Source organism: Balaenoptera physalus (assembly GCF_965194825.1).
Source record: "Balaenoptera physalus genome assembly, chromosome: 2".
Classification (NCBI taxonomy): Eukaryota; Metazoa; Chordata; class Mammalia; order Artiodactyla; family Balaenopteridae; genus Balaenoptera; species Balaenoptera physalus.
This window is the reverse complement of record NC_138883.1, coordinates 4,616,240-4,633,496: the sequence shown is the minus strand read 5'-3', so window position 1 is coordinate 4,633,496 and position 17,257 is coordinate 4,616,240. Positions and strand designations below refer to the sequence as shown.

The 17,257-nt window shown below is 53.6% G+C and overlaps 1 protein-coding gene across 6 annotated transcripts in view; it reads left to right on the top strand.

Annotated features, from left to right (window-relative positions):
- Positions 1-3,986: 3,986 nt before the first annotated feature.
- LOC309654391 (uncharacterized protein) overlaps positions 3,987-17,257 on the top strand; it is a 34,961-nt gene continuing 21,690 nt past the window's right edge. For 4 of the 6 annotated variants that reach the window (XM_082448279.1, XM_082448278.1, XM_082448277.1 and 1 more), the window contains exons 1-2: positions 9,627-14,163; positions 14,256-14,405. In XM_082448279.1, the coding sequence (XP_082304405.1) occupies positions 13,984-14,163; positions 14,256-14,405 (330 nt within the window). In that variant the 5' untranslated portion in view covers positions 9,627-13,983. The other 2 variants (XR_014260210.1, XR_014260209.1) reach the window with 2 other exon arrangements.

Below are 17,257 nucleotides of genomic sequence, written 5' to 3'. Positions count from 1 at the left end.
CACCCCAGAGTCCAACACATAATGCGCTGCCTGGAAGGCCAGCAGTCTACTGGGAAGTCAGCTTTATCCGTGGCCTTTTATGAAAGGCGCTGAATTTTATTTGTCTTTTAGTATCTACAGTTTGGCAAACTCTTCTATGCAAAGGTTGGGGCTGAACCCGGAACTCAGGTTCCCTGGGTAGAAAATCCACAAGTGCCCAGGCAGCCGTGTGGTGCTCCCACTTACCAACCCTAGGATCACGACACACGGCAGGGACCCCCAAGCATCCAACTGGCAGGAAATGTGGGTAGGAACTGTGTTTGGATAAGTGACCAGAAAGAAAAAAGGGAGCCCCTCCTACAAGTCCTTAAATGCCTAACTCGAAAGTTTAGACTTTGTTTTGAAGGCAAAATCAAGTTCCTGAAGCTTGGCTAGCATGGGAGCCACAGGTTAGTGTGCATTCTGGAAGAGGTATTGTCAATTCCAGGATCCCAGAAGACAGGACTGTATTTGATCATTTCCCCCAAATCCTTGGGGGCTTGATGCCCTGTCTTGTACTTTACAGAAGGCACAGAGGTGGTACCCGACAATTCCAGGCTCCCTCACTCCAAAGCAGCTTCATAGGAAGACCCTCTGTGTGTCCTTCTGCTTCTATGACTTGGGATGAGGTCTAAGGGTGCTGGGGGTGGTTCAGGGACGTGTGATCTCGGGTGGTTTGAATTGACAGAGGCTGGTTCTGGAACTAGGGATCAGGAAGGCAGGAGCATCGGCTATCACTGTAGCCACCCTCAGGATGTGTGGAAGAGGGCCTGCAGCAGAGATCTCTGGGGAACACGAGCATTTTACCTGGAAGGCTGGGAAGGCCTGCTTAGAGGGGCAGGCACTCAGGGGTCGCTGTTCAGTAAGAGCCTGAGTATTGTTTTTGAGAAGAGAGTACATTTACCCACGCCTGGAAGATGGCTATAGGAGAAGCTTGTCTTCATTTCCTGGCTGAATCTTAGGACGTTTGTATGCTTGCCCACAAGTATGTACATGTGGATAGGAGACTGCTCACACGGCTTTTGAGGGTTCCCAAGTATGAATTAAAAAAAAAGAAGAAAAATGTATGCTTTGAATTAGATCTACGTGGAAAAAAAAAAAAAAAAAAAAAAAAAAAAAGAGGCAGCAGGCTAAGCCCTGCGCCTGGGACACTGGCTCTCCTCCAGGGTTCTTCAGGAGAGTTGGGTTTCAGCATGTACAGAAAGAAAGTGAGCCATTTCTCAAACCTGGATTTCCTTGTCTGTTTTGCCCTATAGATATGAATCTGAGCCCTCAAATGTCCTTTTCGAGCAAGTAAAGCATGCACGACATTGTTCAGATTGAGAAACAGTTCAGGTCCAAATATTACCATAGATTTAGCTCTTTCAAGTTATTGCTTTTTTTGCTTTGGACCAACAAATATTTAAAAAGTTAGGTTCCGAGCTCCCGAAAAGCCAACGAAAACATTTAAACATATGGATTTTGTGTGTGTGTGTGTGTGTGTGTTGGTGTGTGGTTAAACCATGCTCAGTAGAGATTAGTTTACAGCAGTCTGTCTTTCTCTCTTTGCCTTTTTTTCCCCCCTATCTTTTTCTTTCTTTCTTTCTTTTAGGAAGCCAGAAGGATAAACATGTTGCCATGGAGTTCTGTTTAAAATAAAATACAATGGAAAGAAAAGCAGCATGATGAAGTAACCACATGGACGGCAGGATACACCTGATACTAATTACTGTCATGCAGAATGTTCTGGAAGACATTTGACTCGCCTGATGTATACATTCAAATCAAGCAAAGCAGGACTGGAGGGGTCCTTGGGGACCATCTTGTCCAACTCTTTCCTTTTTCCAGATGAGGAAATAGGGGCCCAGAGTGAAGGGCCTGGACAGCAGCCTCCCAGTTAGGAGGGAGGAGAGCTGGGATTCAAACCCGCGGTGCTTTTGTCAGAGACACAGAATTGCCAGGGTCTTTTACCTTGGCCTGTCAGTGAGACCTTGAGAAAGAGGAGTGGGATTTACTGTTAAACTCTGAGCACCAGGCGGAGAAGTCAGGGAGCCCAGAAAAAAAAAAAAAGCAGAGAGGCGGCCTTTGCGCTGGGAGGCCCACCTCTCCTCCCGGGGGCCAGGCCTTGAGGACAGAGATGCGCATTGGCCATCTGGAGTTTCTCCTTCCAGGGCCTCTCAGAGGCGCCCCAAACAGCCGGGGGCCCCTCCCAGAGCTTCACTCGTGTCCTTTTGGGGCTGCAGGGATGACGCCAGGAGGCACTGTCTCTAGGACAGCCTCCAGGGACCCCGCGTGCGTGACTACCGAGCCTCTCTGGTGGTCGCCTCGGCTCCCACGCAGGCCTCCCACGCGCGGAGGGCGAGCTGGCGCCCCCATGACAATGCGCACCCCTCGCCTCTGCCCCCGAGAGGCTAGCAACCGGGCCTGCGGGTGTCTGATTGGCCGCGCCGGCTTGACGACAGGGGCTCCTGGCCGCTGATTGGTCCCCGCTGGCTCCGGCTGTTTCCTAGCTATTAATACCGTGGCTAATAAACGCTCTCCTGTTGACTAGGATGCTCGGAGCCATGATTTTTTGAAGCTTTCTTGACATCCGCGCTTGGTGCGGGCCTTTCTGTTTCGCAAGTCCTGCCGCTGCGGCTCTAGTCTCTGGGGCGCCGTGCATGCTCCGCAGGCTGTAAATGGGGTTCTCTCCCCCCTTTACGTTATCTGACACTTTAAGGTAGCTCCCCGCCATGGCCTCTAAAGGCCACTTTATCTTCATCTCCCCAATAGCCCGCCTGCTCATCTACAAATGAGCCCTCCCACCAAGGCTCGGTGTCTCGTGCAACCTGGTGGCCCATTTTCACCTCCCTGTCGCTAGCCGTGGGCTTGCAAATAGACCTGTCCCTTCTTTTCAGCCCTGGAATCTCCCGACTGGGCTATAGTTACGTACAGGATCGCTGGGCATGGGGGGCTCGCTCTGAAGCCGCTGCTTTGAAGCCCCTGAGAAGTGCGGGGGAACTGTTCTAACTTGATACCCCCGCGGGGCCCCTCCGCCTTTCCCCTTTGGGACTCATCACTCATCCTCACCCCTCTTCTGTCACCAGGCGCTTCATCCTTGCCCTCCCGGCTGCCACCCACCTGTCGCCCTAAGATAGATCCTTAGTCCCTTTCAACAGCATTTTGACCTTTGCGAGAGGACATTTGATTGACGGTTCTGCCCGCTTTGCCACTCAGTGCCCGGCAGAGCTGCCGAAGGCGCCACCTGTTAAGGATTAAATCTCATGTGCCAAGTCCCGGAGCACGAGGCCGTGCAGCTATGCTCTGCCGCAACATGTGTCGCTGCCTGTTTCCCCGGGGGCGGTGTGTGTGGGGGGCTTTTCAAAGTGTATGTGTGCGGACATCATCTCACATTTGGGGGGGTACCCTGTGCATCTCCTTGTGGGACACAGTCTCCCTCCAAAAGTACTTTCCCTATAGGGACACGGCTGGTGTCTAGATTATTACAACCCTGGTTAGGGGGTACCCCCTTGTTAACATGGAGGAAGCGGACCCCCTGGCAGAGGAGGGGGCATTGCAGGGTTCAGGGCACGCAGGTTGTAAGCGGCAGAGCAGGGGACTCAAAAGCCAGTTTTTCTGACTCGGAGATGCAATATCGAGTCTCCCAGTCGGAAATGGACGGGTGGGCTAAGAGGGGGGTGACAGACGCTGACTTACATTTGGGTACCGCTTATCTTGCCCGGGGCATTTTATTTCCCAGGACAAGAGGCAGAAAGCATCATTTTCTTTTCCTAAGCCGCATCCTCTGATGGAGGTTCCGAAATAGCCAGGTGTGTGATCTGCTGCCCCCGATGCCTCAGCTTTACCCTCGGCCCGCCTGAGGATAACCACCCCTTGTCCAGTTCTCCCAGCAAATTGTGCACAGAAATCTGCCCGCCTGGCGCGCGGGGCTCATGTAGGAAAAAGCACCAGCGAGCTCAGGGTGTTGGTCATGGCGGCGAGGGGCACTGCGGCAGAATTTTTTCCTCCCTTCTTTGCTGCAATCTGGGTGCGGCTAGAGCAATTTGTCATAGAATCTGGGGGGCTCATTTTTCCGGCCAATCACTTTTGGAGAAATGAGCGCATTGCAGCAGAATGCGCTGACGTCAGAGACCACCCCTTCTGCGCCTCGATATAAACCCCACCCAGCCAGCCCCTAGCGCAGACGGCGGAGAGCTGGGATGGAGCGCGCCCTGGCCTGCTGGCCTTGGCTGCAGCTCCTCGGGAGAGCCGGGGCGCCCGCGCGAGAACCTCCCTACCTGGTGAGTGGTTGGCCATCCTTTGCCCGAAAGGATGTGCAAAAGGAAGACGACACCCCCTTCTGGGCTGGGCTCCGTCCTCCTGGACATGCCGCAAGACAGATGCCGGGACCTTCTCCTGAAGGCGGCCACTTCGCCTTGTCTCCGAGCATCGGCAATGAAATTCTGTCAGGAAGGAAAATCTCGAGGCACATTTTCCTGGGGTGGGGGGGTGGGGGCGGAGACTCACAAGGCCACTTTCCAGTGCAGTCCTTGAGGGAAGGCTGGGTGGTAGAAGCTTCAATGAGGATGAGTGGGAGGAATCTGATCAAAGCCCTGTCAGAGGCCAGTGTGCCGCAGTCCCTGGGGTCCAAAACCCAGATTTTCTGTGTTTGAAGCCACCTTTAGAATCACGAGTGGTGGGAGGTATGGCAGCGGATGTATTCTGCATGCCGTAGAATTAGGGGGCAGAGCACCCGAAAACACGAGTCTCCTGGGCACATCTTCCCGCTAGTTTTTGGCCAGGTTCTTGGTGGCCGTAGGCGTGAGGAGTAGAGGTACTTATCCGCTAGGGATTCTGAATCCAAGTGCACAGGTTAGTGCAAAGCCTACTCCAGTCAAAATTTAGACAGTAAAATTGCTACCTGGTATCATCTGTTTTACTTAAATAGTGGAGATGTGGCGCCCAAGTGCAAACCTACCAGAAGCCCCCCTAGGATGAGTTCGGTAGAGAAGGGCGGCTGGGGGGAGGGTCAAGTAATTGGGGGTGAAGGCAGAATAGAAGCAGGGGGTGGGCTGGGGTGGAGATAAGGCTGTGTCCTTGGGTCTGGGAGAGGTTAATTAAGAGGGAAGAGAGAAATACAGAAAAGGGGGCGTGTTGGGGGGGGTCTGGGCACTGGGAGCTGAGAATTGGGGGTCGGGGGTCTTTTCAGTGTTGCGTGATGGTCGCTGGAAGATTCTGACATGTTGTGTGCTTTTGACTTTTGATAAAGTCGCCTTTTGCCATTTCCTTTGTCCCTGTCAAGCCCCCCCCCCCACGTCGCCCCCTCCCCACTCTGAGCCGGCGGGCTTGGGGAGGGGGAGCGTGAGAGGGTTGCTACGTGGCAGGTTTCTGGAAGGTTTTCTTGCTGGCCGCCAGAGGGCGCTGGTGGCACTGCGGAATTTTGGGGGGCGGGGTGGGAAGGGGAGGTGGCCTTTGTTCTCCTGCTGGAGGGGGTCGGGCGTGGGATTTACTGGAGAATTCTGAATTCATTTACCTAAGGGGGAAATGTTTTAAGACCCCCGGGTTCACTGGGGAGCGGTTGCAGGATTCGCGCTGGGCAGAGATGCCGTGATCGGCACTGGTTGCATGACCTAGGGTGTCGTGGAAGAGCGTGGACGCAGACTAGTTTATTTTCGGTCGGTTTTGGTTTTGAGGGTCTTAGGAAGATGTGGCTCATTTGAGTAGGATGTAGAGGCTCTAAAATGGTTCGTTAGGCGCCATCGTGCGGGGGTCTTGAAATTCTTACTGTGACGTAGAAGGGAGGCGAGATTTGGGGTGGGGGGCTCGATGGTGGTCTGGATAATTTTCGGCGGTTTTGGTCGCCTTTATATTATTTTCTAGTGGTACCATATTTTGTAGCATGCGTCCAGAGAGCATAAGTGAGTGAAAATAGTGTACTGAGAACTGGACCTTTATAATTTTAATTAATTTATGTTTAATTGCATTTTCTGGAGGTTGGAGCCAAGATTTCTGTGTTTTTACCTATTAAAAGTGGAATCTTGTTCTGGAAAGACCCTTATGGCGACTGTCTCCTTGAAATCCTCATATCTCTCTGGTGCAAGATGACAGTAGGGGGGCGCAGAAGGACCCCAGGACGTGTATGGGGGCGTGCTGCCTGATGTCCACAGGTGGATTCTGGCTGGTGATGGCAGGCGTGACGTTTAGGGGACACAGTGGCCCTGCGCGATGAGCTGGGGTGGCCCCTGTCCCCCTTCCTAGCCTGAGACCTGTTGGGCCCCCCCATCTTATGCCATATGTGCCCCTGGCAGCTGCGGGCCAGGCGCGGGTGGCGGCGCAGAAGTTGTCTCCCGCGCGCACGCCGCAGGTGTCTGTGCTCTTGGACTCTGGGTGCTGGCCGCGCGCCCCCTAGCGGTCTGTGTCTGAAAATGGCTCTCGGCCCGCTAAACCGGGCTTCAGGTTGCGCATGCGCACACAGCGAACACTTGTGCCCTGTCAATCAAATCTTCCTTACCCCCTCCCATTTCTCTCCCTCCTCCCCTTTGCTCTTCTCTCCCTCCTCCCCCTCCCTTTTCTCCTCTTCCCCCACCTCCCCTCCCATTTTCGTCCTCCCTCCTTTCCCGTCCCCTTCCTCTCTCCCATTCCCTCCTCCCTCCTCTCCCCTTCCACCTCTCCCTCTTCCCCCCTCCTTCCTCCTCTTTCTCACTACCCCCCTGCCTCTCCCTCTGACTGCCCCCTCCCTCCCTCTGCTGTTCCTGTGCTGGCCATTAGAGGTCATCAAGATGGTTTCTAATCCCACCCCCTCCCTGCCATAGGGTCTCTCTTCATGGATGACATCATCTGTTTGCCTCCCTGTCTTCAAGGACCACCTCTGGATGCCAAGTTGATGCCAAGGTTCTTGCTGCTCACCTCCACCTCATGGTACTTCGACCCCTCCTTGTGGCAATTTACACACAACATGGTGGGCAGAATCCCTCACCCCTGCCACCCTCCTTGCACCACCCCCAGACCCATTAGCAGTTAAAATTAGCAATTTAAAAATTTAACTAATTAGTTTTAGTTGTAATTAATTCATTTAAAGTTTAATTAATACTGAGACTTGGGCTTGTAAGTGGGTCCTCTAACCTTTGATCTATTGCAGAGCATGCTAGGAGCATGGATTCCTGGATGCCACCAGCATACAAAGCAGCCACTGGCAGTGACCCCCCAGGACCAGGACGACGAAGGATGAAGAGGACCAGAACTGACCAGCTGTCCCTCTTGGCTAACGGCTTAAACCAATGCCCTAGTGAGGGGGCATTGGTCATTAACGCCGGACCTTTGCTATGCTTCTGCCTTGATGCTATGACTGCTTTTCTATGTGTCTCTGCTTGTGTTAACATGTCAGCGACCTGGAGGGTTTCCAACCCCAGGGAGGTGTCAGTCTTTCTCAGTCCACCCCGTTGTTACCCCCGTGATGTTCTGAATGGAAGGGTCCCTTTGGGAACTTCTCAGGAGGGGGACCTGGGCCAAGGGCTTAACCAGCATCTCACTGGCAATTCCAAGGCCCGGGGTGGGCTTCTGGAATGAGCATGTGCCCCACGCCATGCTACTGAACTGCCAAGGGCATCCCCACCACCTTTGAGATCACCCTGTCCTTTCTGGGGAACGGGGTTGAGAAGAGCAACCTCCCAGGGTGTTGTGAGTATTGAATGAGTCCAAGCAGCCTCGGGTAGGGCCAGGCATAGAGGAGGCAGTCAACAAATGTTTGTTGAAACAGTTTGGTTGGCCAGTCCATCCCTACCCCTCTCACCTGTCTTACACCTCTTATTTATTCTCCCACAGCGCTCCGGACAGCCCTAGTCCACGGGGCTCTCCCTGCACCAGGTAGGGGCTGAACCCAGACGGGTGCTGGGCTGACTTGAGTAAGGACATGCATGGTGCATGTGGTCATTTCCAGAGCACTTTCGATGTTCTGTGCCTATGTTATTTCTATGTCCGATGTCCATGTGAGTGAGGCTGCCTCGTTTACAGGTGAGAATGAATTTGGCATCGATCTGAGTAATTCTAAAAGATGGAGAGCAAGAAGACGTATTTGAACAGAGTGCCCCTCCCTAGGGGACGGGACTGATTCACATTTACAGTGAGGTCTCTGAGGCTGGAGGAGCGTAAGCATTTTGTCACGTTGCTGGCAAGAGAAGGGGTCAGAGTTGGACCCTGGGTGCCATTTGTGTCTGCCCCTTACCCCCTGCCCCAGAGTTATACTAAGAGCCCTTTGATTTCCAATCAAATGTTTGACAGTGGGGTAGGCTGTTTGAAATCCCAGCTGCCCAGGGTGGTCTTGGGGGTCTTGGGTGGCCCCAATGCTGGTACCATGTGCTGGCCTCACCTCTCAATAATGGTGTGACCTTAAATACGTTGCTTAACTTCTCCAAGTCTCAGTTCTTTTCATGGCCTAAATGGGGATTAGGGAAAAAAAAAAAAAAAAAAGCAACACAAAAAAACACCCGCGTTTATCTACCCCACAGGGCGCTTTTGAAGGCCAAATGATGTAACCACTATGAAAGTGCTTTGTAAATTGCTGTGGAAATTGCGAGATACTTAACACCAGGAAGCTCTCCCTGATTATCGCATGCCCAGCCCTGTCCCCCCTCAGTTAATAACAGCTAGCACCCACTAGGTGCTGTGTTTGCGCTCAATAAGTAAATTCCAGAAGAAATAAAAACAGAATTAATTCAACAAACATTTTCTGGACCGCCTACAATATGCCCCGCACACCAGGCCTGGTATGTGATACAAAGATGATGAAAACAGTCTCTTGGAAGCTAATTGGGGTCCTCGTTTGACCGGCACTTTCTTTCGTCCCCTTTTAAGCCAACCAGTTTTGTCCGGACGAGACAAAAACAACTTGGGCTGCTTTAGAGAAACCCGGCTTGGTGTAGACAATAGCTCCCGGGCTTCTGAAAGGGGCTGATTGGATTATGTGGCAAATGAAGGTGGAAGGATGACTTGGAAGGTGACAAATGAAGTGGGCGGAGATCTGCTGTGAGTTAATCCAGGCTATTAGGAGGGACCTTTTGTCTTCCAGAGGCTGGCAGGAGCTTTTACCACTGGGTTTTACATCCTTAATGTAAGGACGCATAATTTATGGTCAGTGAAAACCCAGGCCCCAGTGAGATTTGAGTGGGCTGTAAAACTGAGCGTCCTGCTACCAGTGAGTAATTACAGGGAGCATTTATGTCTCCCTTTGCAGTTGGCAAAGGCCTTTTTGCAACCATCAATTCATTTGAACCTCACAACTCCCTGTCCGGACCCGGGGCTGGCCTGAGCCTCCTAGGGGAAGAGGCCCTCAAGCGGCCTTCAGATTAGGGCATCTGAGGCATCTGACATAGTAAAGGGAGAGGCGTCCCCTGCCCTGGCCCCTCCTGTCTCAGACCTGGCCTTCCCGGCCAGCAGCGATTCCCTCCGAATTCCTAACTTTGCTCTGTCGGCAGCTCTGAGCCTCCGGGCCCCTCCTGCCCTGCTTTCTAGCCACTCTCTCTTTCCTTTCGCAGCCAAGCTTCTCGAAAGGCCTGTCTACACTCGCTGTCTTCCTTCCTCACCTCCAATTTCCTCTCCAACCCACTGCTTCCTGACCTCTTCTACTCCGCTGATCGGCTGTCACTAAGGTAATGACTTTTCTGGAGGTTAACCCTGGACACGTTTCCGGCTCATGGGCACATGACACACAGACACGTATCCAGTGTTTCTCTCACATTTTCCAGCTCCAGTCACTTCTCTTGACAGACACGCCCCTGTAGACTTCACAGAGTCACCTGCTCCTGGCCTTCCTCCTTCTTAGTTTCTCGTAGAAACTGGAGTATCCAGACCCCTCACCTTCTAGAACCTGCCTCTTAGCAGCTCACCCTGGGTTGGAGTCTAAACCACCTAGAGCTGAGGCCTTGGGGTAGGTCAGTTTTTTCCAAGCCACCTTTTTCTCAGTTGCAGAATAGGGTGTCTTTACCTGGCAGGTCAGGTGGGCAGTCTTGCAGGTAAGATTTTAAGTCCCACTATTTGAGGGACTTGAAATAAGTTCAATAAAGTGTTCATGAGAAAATACAATTGGGGTCATCATCAGATTTTCTTGTAGGTTAAGTTCCCACAGGGAGGACCAAAGAGAGAAGAAAGAAGTGGGGGGAGGGGGCAGTGGGAGAGAAAGAAGCAAAGAATAGAAAAAGGCACCAAAGACAAAAAAGTAGGAAAGGGAGACTCAGAAAATATGAAAACCCACCAAAAAAAAAAAAAACACCCCACATCCAGAGAAAGGGGTTTCTTCTTGGGTTAGGCAAAAAGAAAGTAAACAGGAAAAAGGTTTAAAATTGATTATCCCAATGACAAATCCCAGGAAGCTTTCAAATCAAATTGCCCCATTTTGGGTTTTTAACTCCTTCTATCAGGTTTAACCTCTTTACCTCCTGCATCCTGGTTAAATGCTCCTCAGCCCCCTCGGCTGGTGATTAAATCCCGAAGCTACACGGAGTCTTTCAATGAATGAATGGCCAACAGAAAGAGCCCTCCCCCTCCCCCCAGCTGTGTTTTTCAGTTTTATTCCACTTTCCGCCCTTTTCCGTTAATGAACACAGGGCTAATCTTGGGCCTTGTCAAGGAAGAGGCTGCAGACGTTAATGAGGTAGCTGCTGGATTCCAATATTCGCCTCATAAGGAGCCTTCTTTGTCTGGGAAGGAAAAACACACTGATTATCATAATAAGTGCCGCAGGGCCGCGGCCGCAGGGCACGGGCTACGTGGGTCTGAAGCCACACTTCTAATTTTGGTGCTGGAGCCCAGGATTCGTTTTGCTTCCCATTTAAGTCTCTGCCTCTGTCCCAGCTCGCGATCCATTGAGCGGGGTGGAAAGTTGCAGGCAGCTTTGGGCCACAGATAGGGCTGCTTTGCAGAAAGTTCTTTTGTTCGACCCTACACGCAGACCAGCAATGGGCCAGGGCGTTTCAGGCCTCTGGGATCCGTTTTCCAAAAGCAGAGAGATGGGGGTGCACGTTTCCAACTCTGCCTCACACCAGACTTGTTTTTAGGACTCACTGGTGTTGAGGCTTTAAGATCCCCAAATGGTAGAAAAGGCTTAGGCATAGACCCCGTAGAATGATCACAGGGTCAGTGCCCGTGGAATGCTCCTTCCAGGTCAGGAAATGGCTGGGTATTGGTACTCCAGTCCCCCCGCCAAGGGAAGGGCACGATTGGGGCTCACATTTGGCCCCCACATAGGATGAGAGGGATGAGAGGGCCAGCTATTTGTCAGGACCACTCAGATCCAGCAACAGAACCTGTAGTCACTCCTTTTACCCCCTAAATGTGCCCCTCCCATATGTCCTGCGCGCCGCCCCCCCCTCCAATTCTCCCTTTCTGTCCTGATTCTTGGACTCCCAGGAGCCCATGAATGTCTTTATTTTTAATTGTTATTAGCTTTTTTTTTTGGCCGCACCCTGCGGCATGTGACATCTTAGTTCCCAGACCAGGGATCGAACCCGCGCCCCCTGCATTGCAAGTGCAGAGTCTTAACCACTGGACCACTAGGGAAGTCCCCCAGTAATGTTTTTAGAGCAAGTGTGCCTGAGTTGGAAACTTGCCCTTATGAATCCTGAGTTCTGGATGTTTCTCACCCCAAGGCAGATCAATCAAGATGAGATCACTCCAATTAAACTTCAGCCTCTACCCAGACCTTCAGCCAAATGGGGGAAAAAAAAACAACTAAGGGAAAAGTGAGGTGTTTGGTGCAAGAAAACTTTTAGTTGAAAACTTCCTTAACTTACTTGTTGGCTAAAGGTTCCCTGGCATTCATGGATCAGAATTTGATGCTCTTTCCAAGTTAACAAAACCAACCCTCGTCCAGCCCCCTAAATGAAAATGTTGAAGGAGGCCCAGGTGGCCAGTTGGGGCAACTCCACTCCTTTTGGTGGCGGTGACCCAGATGTTGCCTGGACTTGGGGACTGGATGAGGGTGGGCACCTCTGAGAATAGGGATCCCACAAAAACCTACACTCATCCGTGCACTTTTTGGAGAGTAAAATAATAGAGCAGTTCCTGGTGTTTCTAAAAGAGGATTTATTTTAAATAGGAAAAAAAAAAATAACCCATAGGACCCTTTTCACCCTCACATACATACTAATTAAAATACATGTCCCAAAGTCATTAATATTCCAGCACTTGAGAACCTGGGGAGGGGGTGGAAGGCAGTTGAATTCAACTTCTGGGGCCACCAGCAGAGGGGTCTGTGCTACTTGCTCTTGAGTGTATGGCAGCCTGTTTTAACCTGCATCCTTGTTTCTGTGGTCCCCCTTCTGTGCCTGGACGGATGCTGCTCCCAGCTGCCTATGCACACGGGACCCCTGTGCCCCACTCTTACAGCCCAGAGGTCCTGTCAGGCTTCCTGAGTGGGCCCCGTGACTCCCAGGGCCCACTGGTCTCAGCATCCACCATTAAGTCAATCCCAGAGGCTCAGGAGATCCCCTCGACACCAATTCTTCTGATTTTCTTTTTTTTCTGCTTTTATTGCCCCCTTTTCTCCATCTACCTTTTCTTCTCTACTCCATCACCATTTCCTCATCTGGGCCCCTGGGGGTGTCCTAGGCCAGCCACTTCTCCTTTGGGTGTCCCAGCACCAGCCTGGCACAAAGTGGGGTTCAGTAAGAGTATGTGGGATGTATGTTTGGACAGGTGAGTCAATGAAGGAACTTGACTGCCATACTTGAGCTGCTAGGCGGGAGTTGTTGAGGATGCAAAAAGTTTTAGGTCAAAAGGGTGGAGGGTGGATGTCCTTTTACCGAGACGAGTGGGCGTTGCCCCACCCCCAGCCCCATTTGAGTGGGGGCTCACCAGTCTCACCCCTTCGTTCACTCATGCGTCCATCCCGTCATCCAACAGTTGATCCTTACTGAGCAAGCCCACGGCCCGGCCCCGGGCTGGGCACCTGCCACCCTAGCGCATCCCTTGATGGCCTCTGCGTCCCCGGGGGGTGGCGGGCCAGGGGGTTGCTTCTGCCCAGGGTGGCCTCGTGGCTCCCGGGCGCGGGAGCAGCGGACTCCCGCTCTGCAGGCAAGGCAGGCGGGGTGGGGTGCGAGGGGCGGGCCTGGTTTGGCCGGTTGGCCCCCTTTTAATTCAAACCCTGGGGGGCGGGCGCGGGCCGCGAACCTGCCCTTCTCCAGGGCTCGGCCGCAGGTCCCAGCCAGCCCCTCCGGCCCTCTTGGCCTCCCACCCCGTCCCGTAGCTGAGTGCTCATGGCTGATCTGGACCCCCACACCTGAAGTTCAGGACTGAGGTGGCGGCACAGGGGCAGCTGTGGTGTATGTCCCCTTGGGCTCTGGCCACACAGGTCTCCCTCTTTGAGTTGGGGTCCGTGAGCTGGACGCCTCCCTCCATGATGTCTTCCTCCCCCTGGGGCTAAATCCAGCTCCTTTGCCCCCCCACTTGTGGGCTGGGCCATGTCCAATGTCGAGGGCCCCTGGCCGGGAACCTCCAGGGAGCACTGCAGGCTCCGCCTCTGCCTGGCTGCCCACCTGCTCTGCTCTCCCTGGCGGCTCCTCCTCTGGCCCCCCACCCCTTGCTAGGTTGACTGCCCACCTGGGGCTCTGCTTGCCCGACCTGACCCATTTCCCCTTCTCTGTGCCCCAGTCACTGGGCTTGGGACCCTCTGGGTCTCACCCATCCAGCCCTCTGCCTAACAGGCTGGTTTTCCTGGCTGAGCCCACACCTGTGGTTACCTGGCCCTGCCTGCTGCCCCGCCCACCTCCCAGCTGCTTGCCTTTTGCCTGCCTCTCCCCCAGGGCAAGGAGGCCCTCCCCCTCGGGGTCTCCCAAGTTTCCGGTTGGTCTCCAGTGCTCATGGCACAAGCCCCGCTGGCAAACCACCTCCCCTACCATCCTCAGAGGCCCCCTCCCATGGGCCTGGCCTCCCAGGCTCTGAGTGCCCGTGGGCTGCAGCCAGACCTTTGTCCTGCTCCCTTCCCCCCACCCCAAGCCCCCCAGACCCCTTGTCATCATGTCCTACCGGGCCTGCCTGTACGGCCGTCCTGTACCCGCGAGTCCCAGGCTCTGCCTTGCCTGCGGCCTCATGGCCGGTCTGGGGGCTGCCACCTGGCCTGTCGCTTCTCTTCTTGCACCTTTTCCTGTCATTGCCATCCCTACGCGCCACCTCCCTCCACCGAAAACCAGGCTGCAGGTGAGACTGGGCTCCGTGTGTTTTCTGGGGGTGTGTGTGGCTTTTCTGGGGGCTCGCCTTGCCGGCGTTCTAACTTTCTGCCCCTCCCCAAGGTCAGCCCGTCCTCGACACCCTGGCGGCGACAGTCGGCTGAAGAACTGGATGGAAGAGGCAGAAGAGTTGCCCTGGACCAGCGCTCCTTCAGGACGGTCACCTGGCATCTCATGCCCACCTGGTGCCTCGCGACTCCCTCCTGGTTTGGGGTGAGTTTCTTGCTTTTTTGGGACACTACGATTTCATTAGGTTCAGCTCGCATCTCTCGGTTCAAGGAGGTACACATTTAACCTGGGAGGGGTCACTTCCAAGGGCAAGTCCTCTTCTACACCAAACATGGGGCTGGGGTTCTGGAAGCTGTCTAGAGCTGAGACCCTTGTGGGCCAGCACGGTAAGTGGGGAGCGTCCCCTTCAGGTCTGGGCCCCTGAGAACCAGCTCGGGCCGGGCACATAGTAGGTCCTCACAAAACTTTACTGAGCATGTTAATGAAATGAATAATGGTGCATTCGCCCTCCTAATCCAGGCTAGTGGGCTGCTTTGGAGATGTGGAAACAGGAATGCTTGTTTGCTCTGTAGCTGGAAAAACATTTCTCCCCACAAGCCATGGTAACGTCAGTCGCTGTGAGAAAGCTGGTTTCTCACACATGAGGCCTTGATAATGTCTTCTAATCAGATAGTGGTTTTCTGAGTGAGTTCTTCTCTTGGCCTCTTCTCCTCACCCCTGAAATTGCAATGAGATGGGAATGTTTTGTTTGTTTAAATAAAATCAGTAATGGTAGAGCAGAAGGAAGCAGGGGATTACAGCCCCACGATTCACTCAGGGACTCCTTACTTGTTTATCTGGGGTTCACTTATTCAAGATGCGTTAATGGAGCCCCGGGAGGCCCAGGGTTGGGACTCTTCTCTGGGTGCCCAAGACCAGCTTTGCCTTAAGGACTAGAGGGTCTAATCCGGTGCCCCGGGAGGTCCCATGCGGTGACGTGGCTTGTGTGGCAGCTAAGCAAGGCGGACAGGGAGAGAGGGGGCTCCGCCGAGGGCACCTTGCTTTCTGGGGTCCGGGCGACGGAGCCCATGGCAGGGCTCACGGAGGGGCCTGGGGGTGTTTTCAGAGCCAGCAGCCCCAGTGGAGTGTTGCTGGCTCTGTGCCCCACATCTGAGACATTTGGGGTAGCTACTGGGGCGCTTAGACGGCCGGGGTGGTCCAGGGGGGAGATAGAAAAGGCCTGGAGGATGGGAGGTGAAGTTGACTCAAGTCCCCAGATGTTTATGGAGGCTCCAGTGGGCCCAGCACTGTCCTGGTCCCGATGCCAACACCCCCCCAAAACCACCTTGATGCTCATACACGGCGTCTGTCTCTGTGACAGGGAAGGTGATGAACGGGGCTCACGTCAGAGCCGGGGGCCCTGCCTCGGGGTGCGCCCGCCTGTGTGTGACCTGCTGCCCAGTGGGCAGAGCGGCTGGACCCCCTGCGCTCCCTGAGGGTCTCCGGTTTCCAGCGCAGCTTCCATAAGGCTCTTTCGTCAACCAGATTTTGGAGACAGCTCTTCTGTAGCCCTGCCCTTCTCCCCTGAGTTGGAAACGGGGTAGGGATGGTATTTTTTAATAACACCCAGCAGTGCAGGTAAAGAGGGGTAGAGATATCCAAACCCGGGGGCTGATGCCTTTGTCTGCTTGTTTTCACTCCCCGGAGAGCCCATCAGGCTGCAGAGAGGTGGAGAGGGTGTGCCCAGGTCTAACTCCAGGGAAAGGGGCACCGGGCAGACTCTGCCCCGTGACATTTACTCCGCAGCTGGCATTTGCCATCTGCAAACACAGTGACGTGGAAGAGAGGCCCGGGAGGGGAGCTTTACAAAGGGCAGGATGCGGGCTCTGGGGTGTCATATCCAGAGCTTACCAGAAAGATCCGTGTAGCTCATTGGAAGGAGCCAAATGCCCACGGCTCCTGGACTCTCCCTCAGGGATGTCTCGGGACCCCCTCAAGGTGGGCTGGGCCGACGGGCAGAGTCAAGGTGGAGGCAGGTCCCCAGCCAGTCCCAGACTTTGCCAGCCCCCCGCCCCTCATCCTCCTCAGGATTTGGGGTGGCCTGTGTTTGGGGTGTGTTGTATTTTAGAGACATTTGTGAATGCTCAGTCTCAGGTAAACACATATTCTGGGTTTTGTGTGTTATTACGCAGAAAACAGAGGAAAATAGGTCAAGTTCTCCATTAAAGAAGTTGAAATGTAACATCATCCATCAGCTTCGCAGCCGATCAGCCCAAGAATTGCAGAAAGGCCGTTATCAAGTGTTGAAAGAAATGATCATTTTCAGGAAAATTCTTTTTTGATGGGTTGGCGCATCCCTGAGCAGTAAGGGGTGGAATGTTACCCTGGCCGGTCAGACAGGCAGAGGACCCTGTCCTCTTGGCACGAGGGGTTCTTTGGCCATTTGTCTTTGTGTTGAGCTGGTCCCCGGGGCCACCTCTAGCTGAATGCTTCCGCGTGGGCACAGGTATCAGGGACGAGATTGGTGGTCTTGCCCAAAAGCTGGCCCTCGGGTCCCACCTGCTTCCCCCGAGGTGGATGAGAAAGGGGGCCGAGAGCGTAGCTCAGCCTCTGCGCTCTCGGAAAGGAAGAAAATGCCCCTCTCTCACCCTCCAATTGCCCACCTGCAGGTTGCCTGTGGGGCTGATTGCAGCTTTCAGGGCCCCTGACCTAGTGCCTCCTGACTTGTGATTCAAATCCCAAATGTATTTCCAAGCACATCTCTCTAAATAATGTCAAAAACTGGCAAGACTTAAGGGCAACAGGATGCATGTGTTTCTTATTCATTCATTTACATGAAGGAACTTAAATGTGGTTTTTTTTTTATGAGCGATCTGACTTCCAGAAAGAAAAAAAAAAAAAAAAAATCACCCGTCTTTAATGAGCTTGCTAATGAATTTTTCCTTGAAAAGAGGAAGGCGGCTTTACACAGAAGGGGGTGTGGAGGGAGACAAATTAAGGCCCCAAAGGGTTAAAGGGCAGTGGACAATGTCCAATCCGGCATTGTCAGCTGAATCAGGAAGGCTCTGGGGCACTGG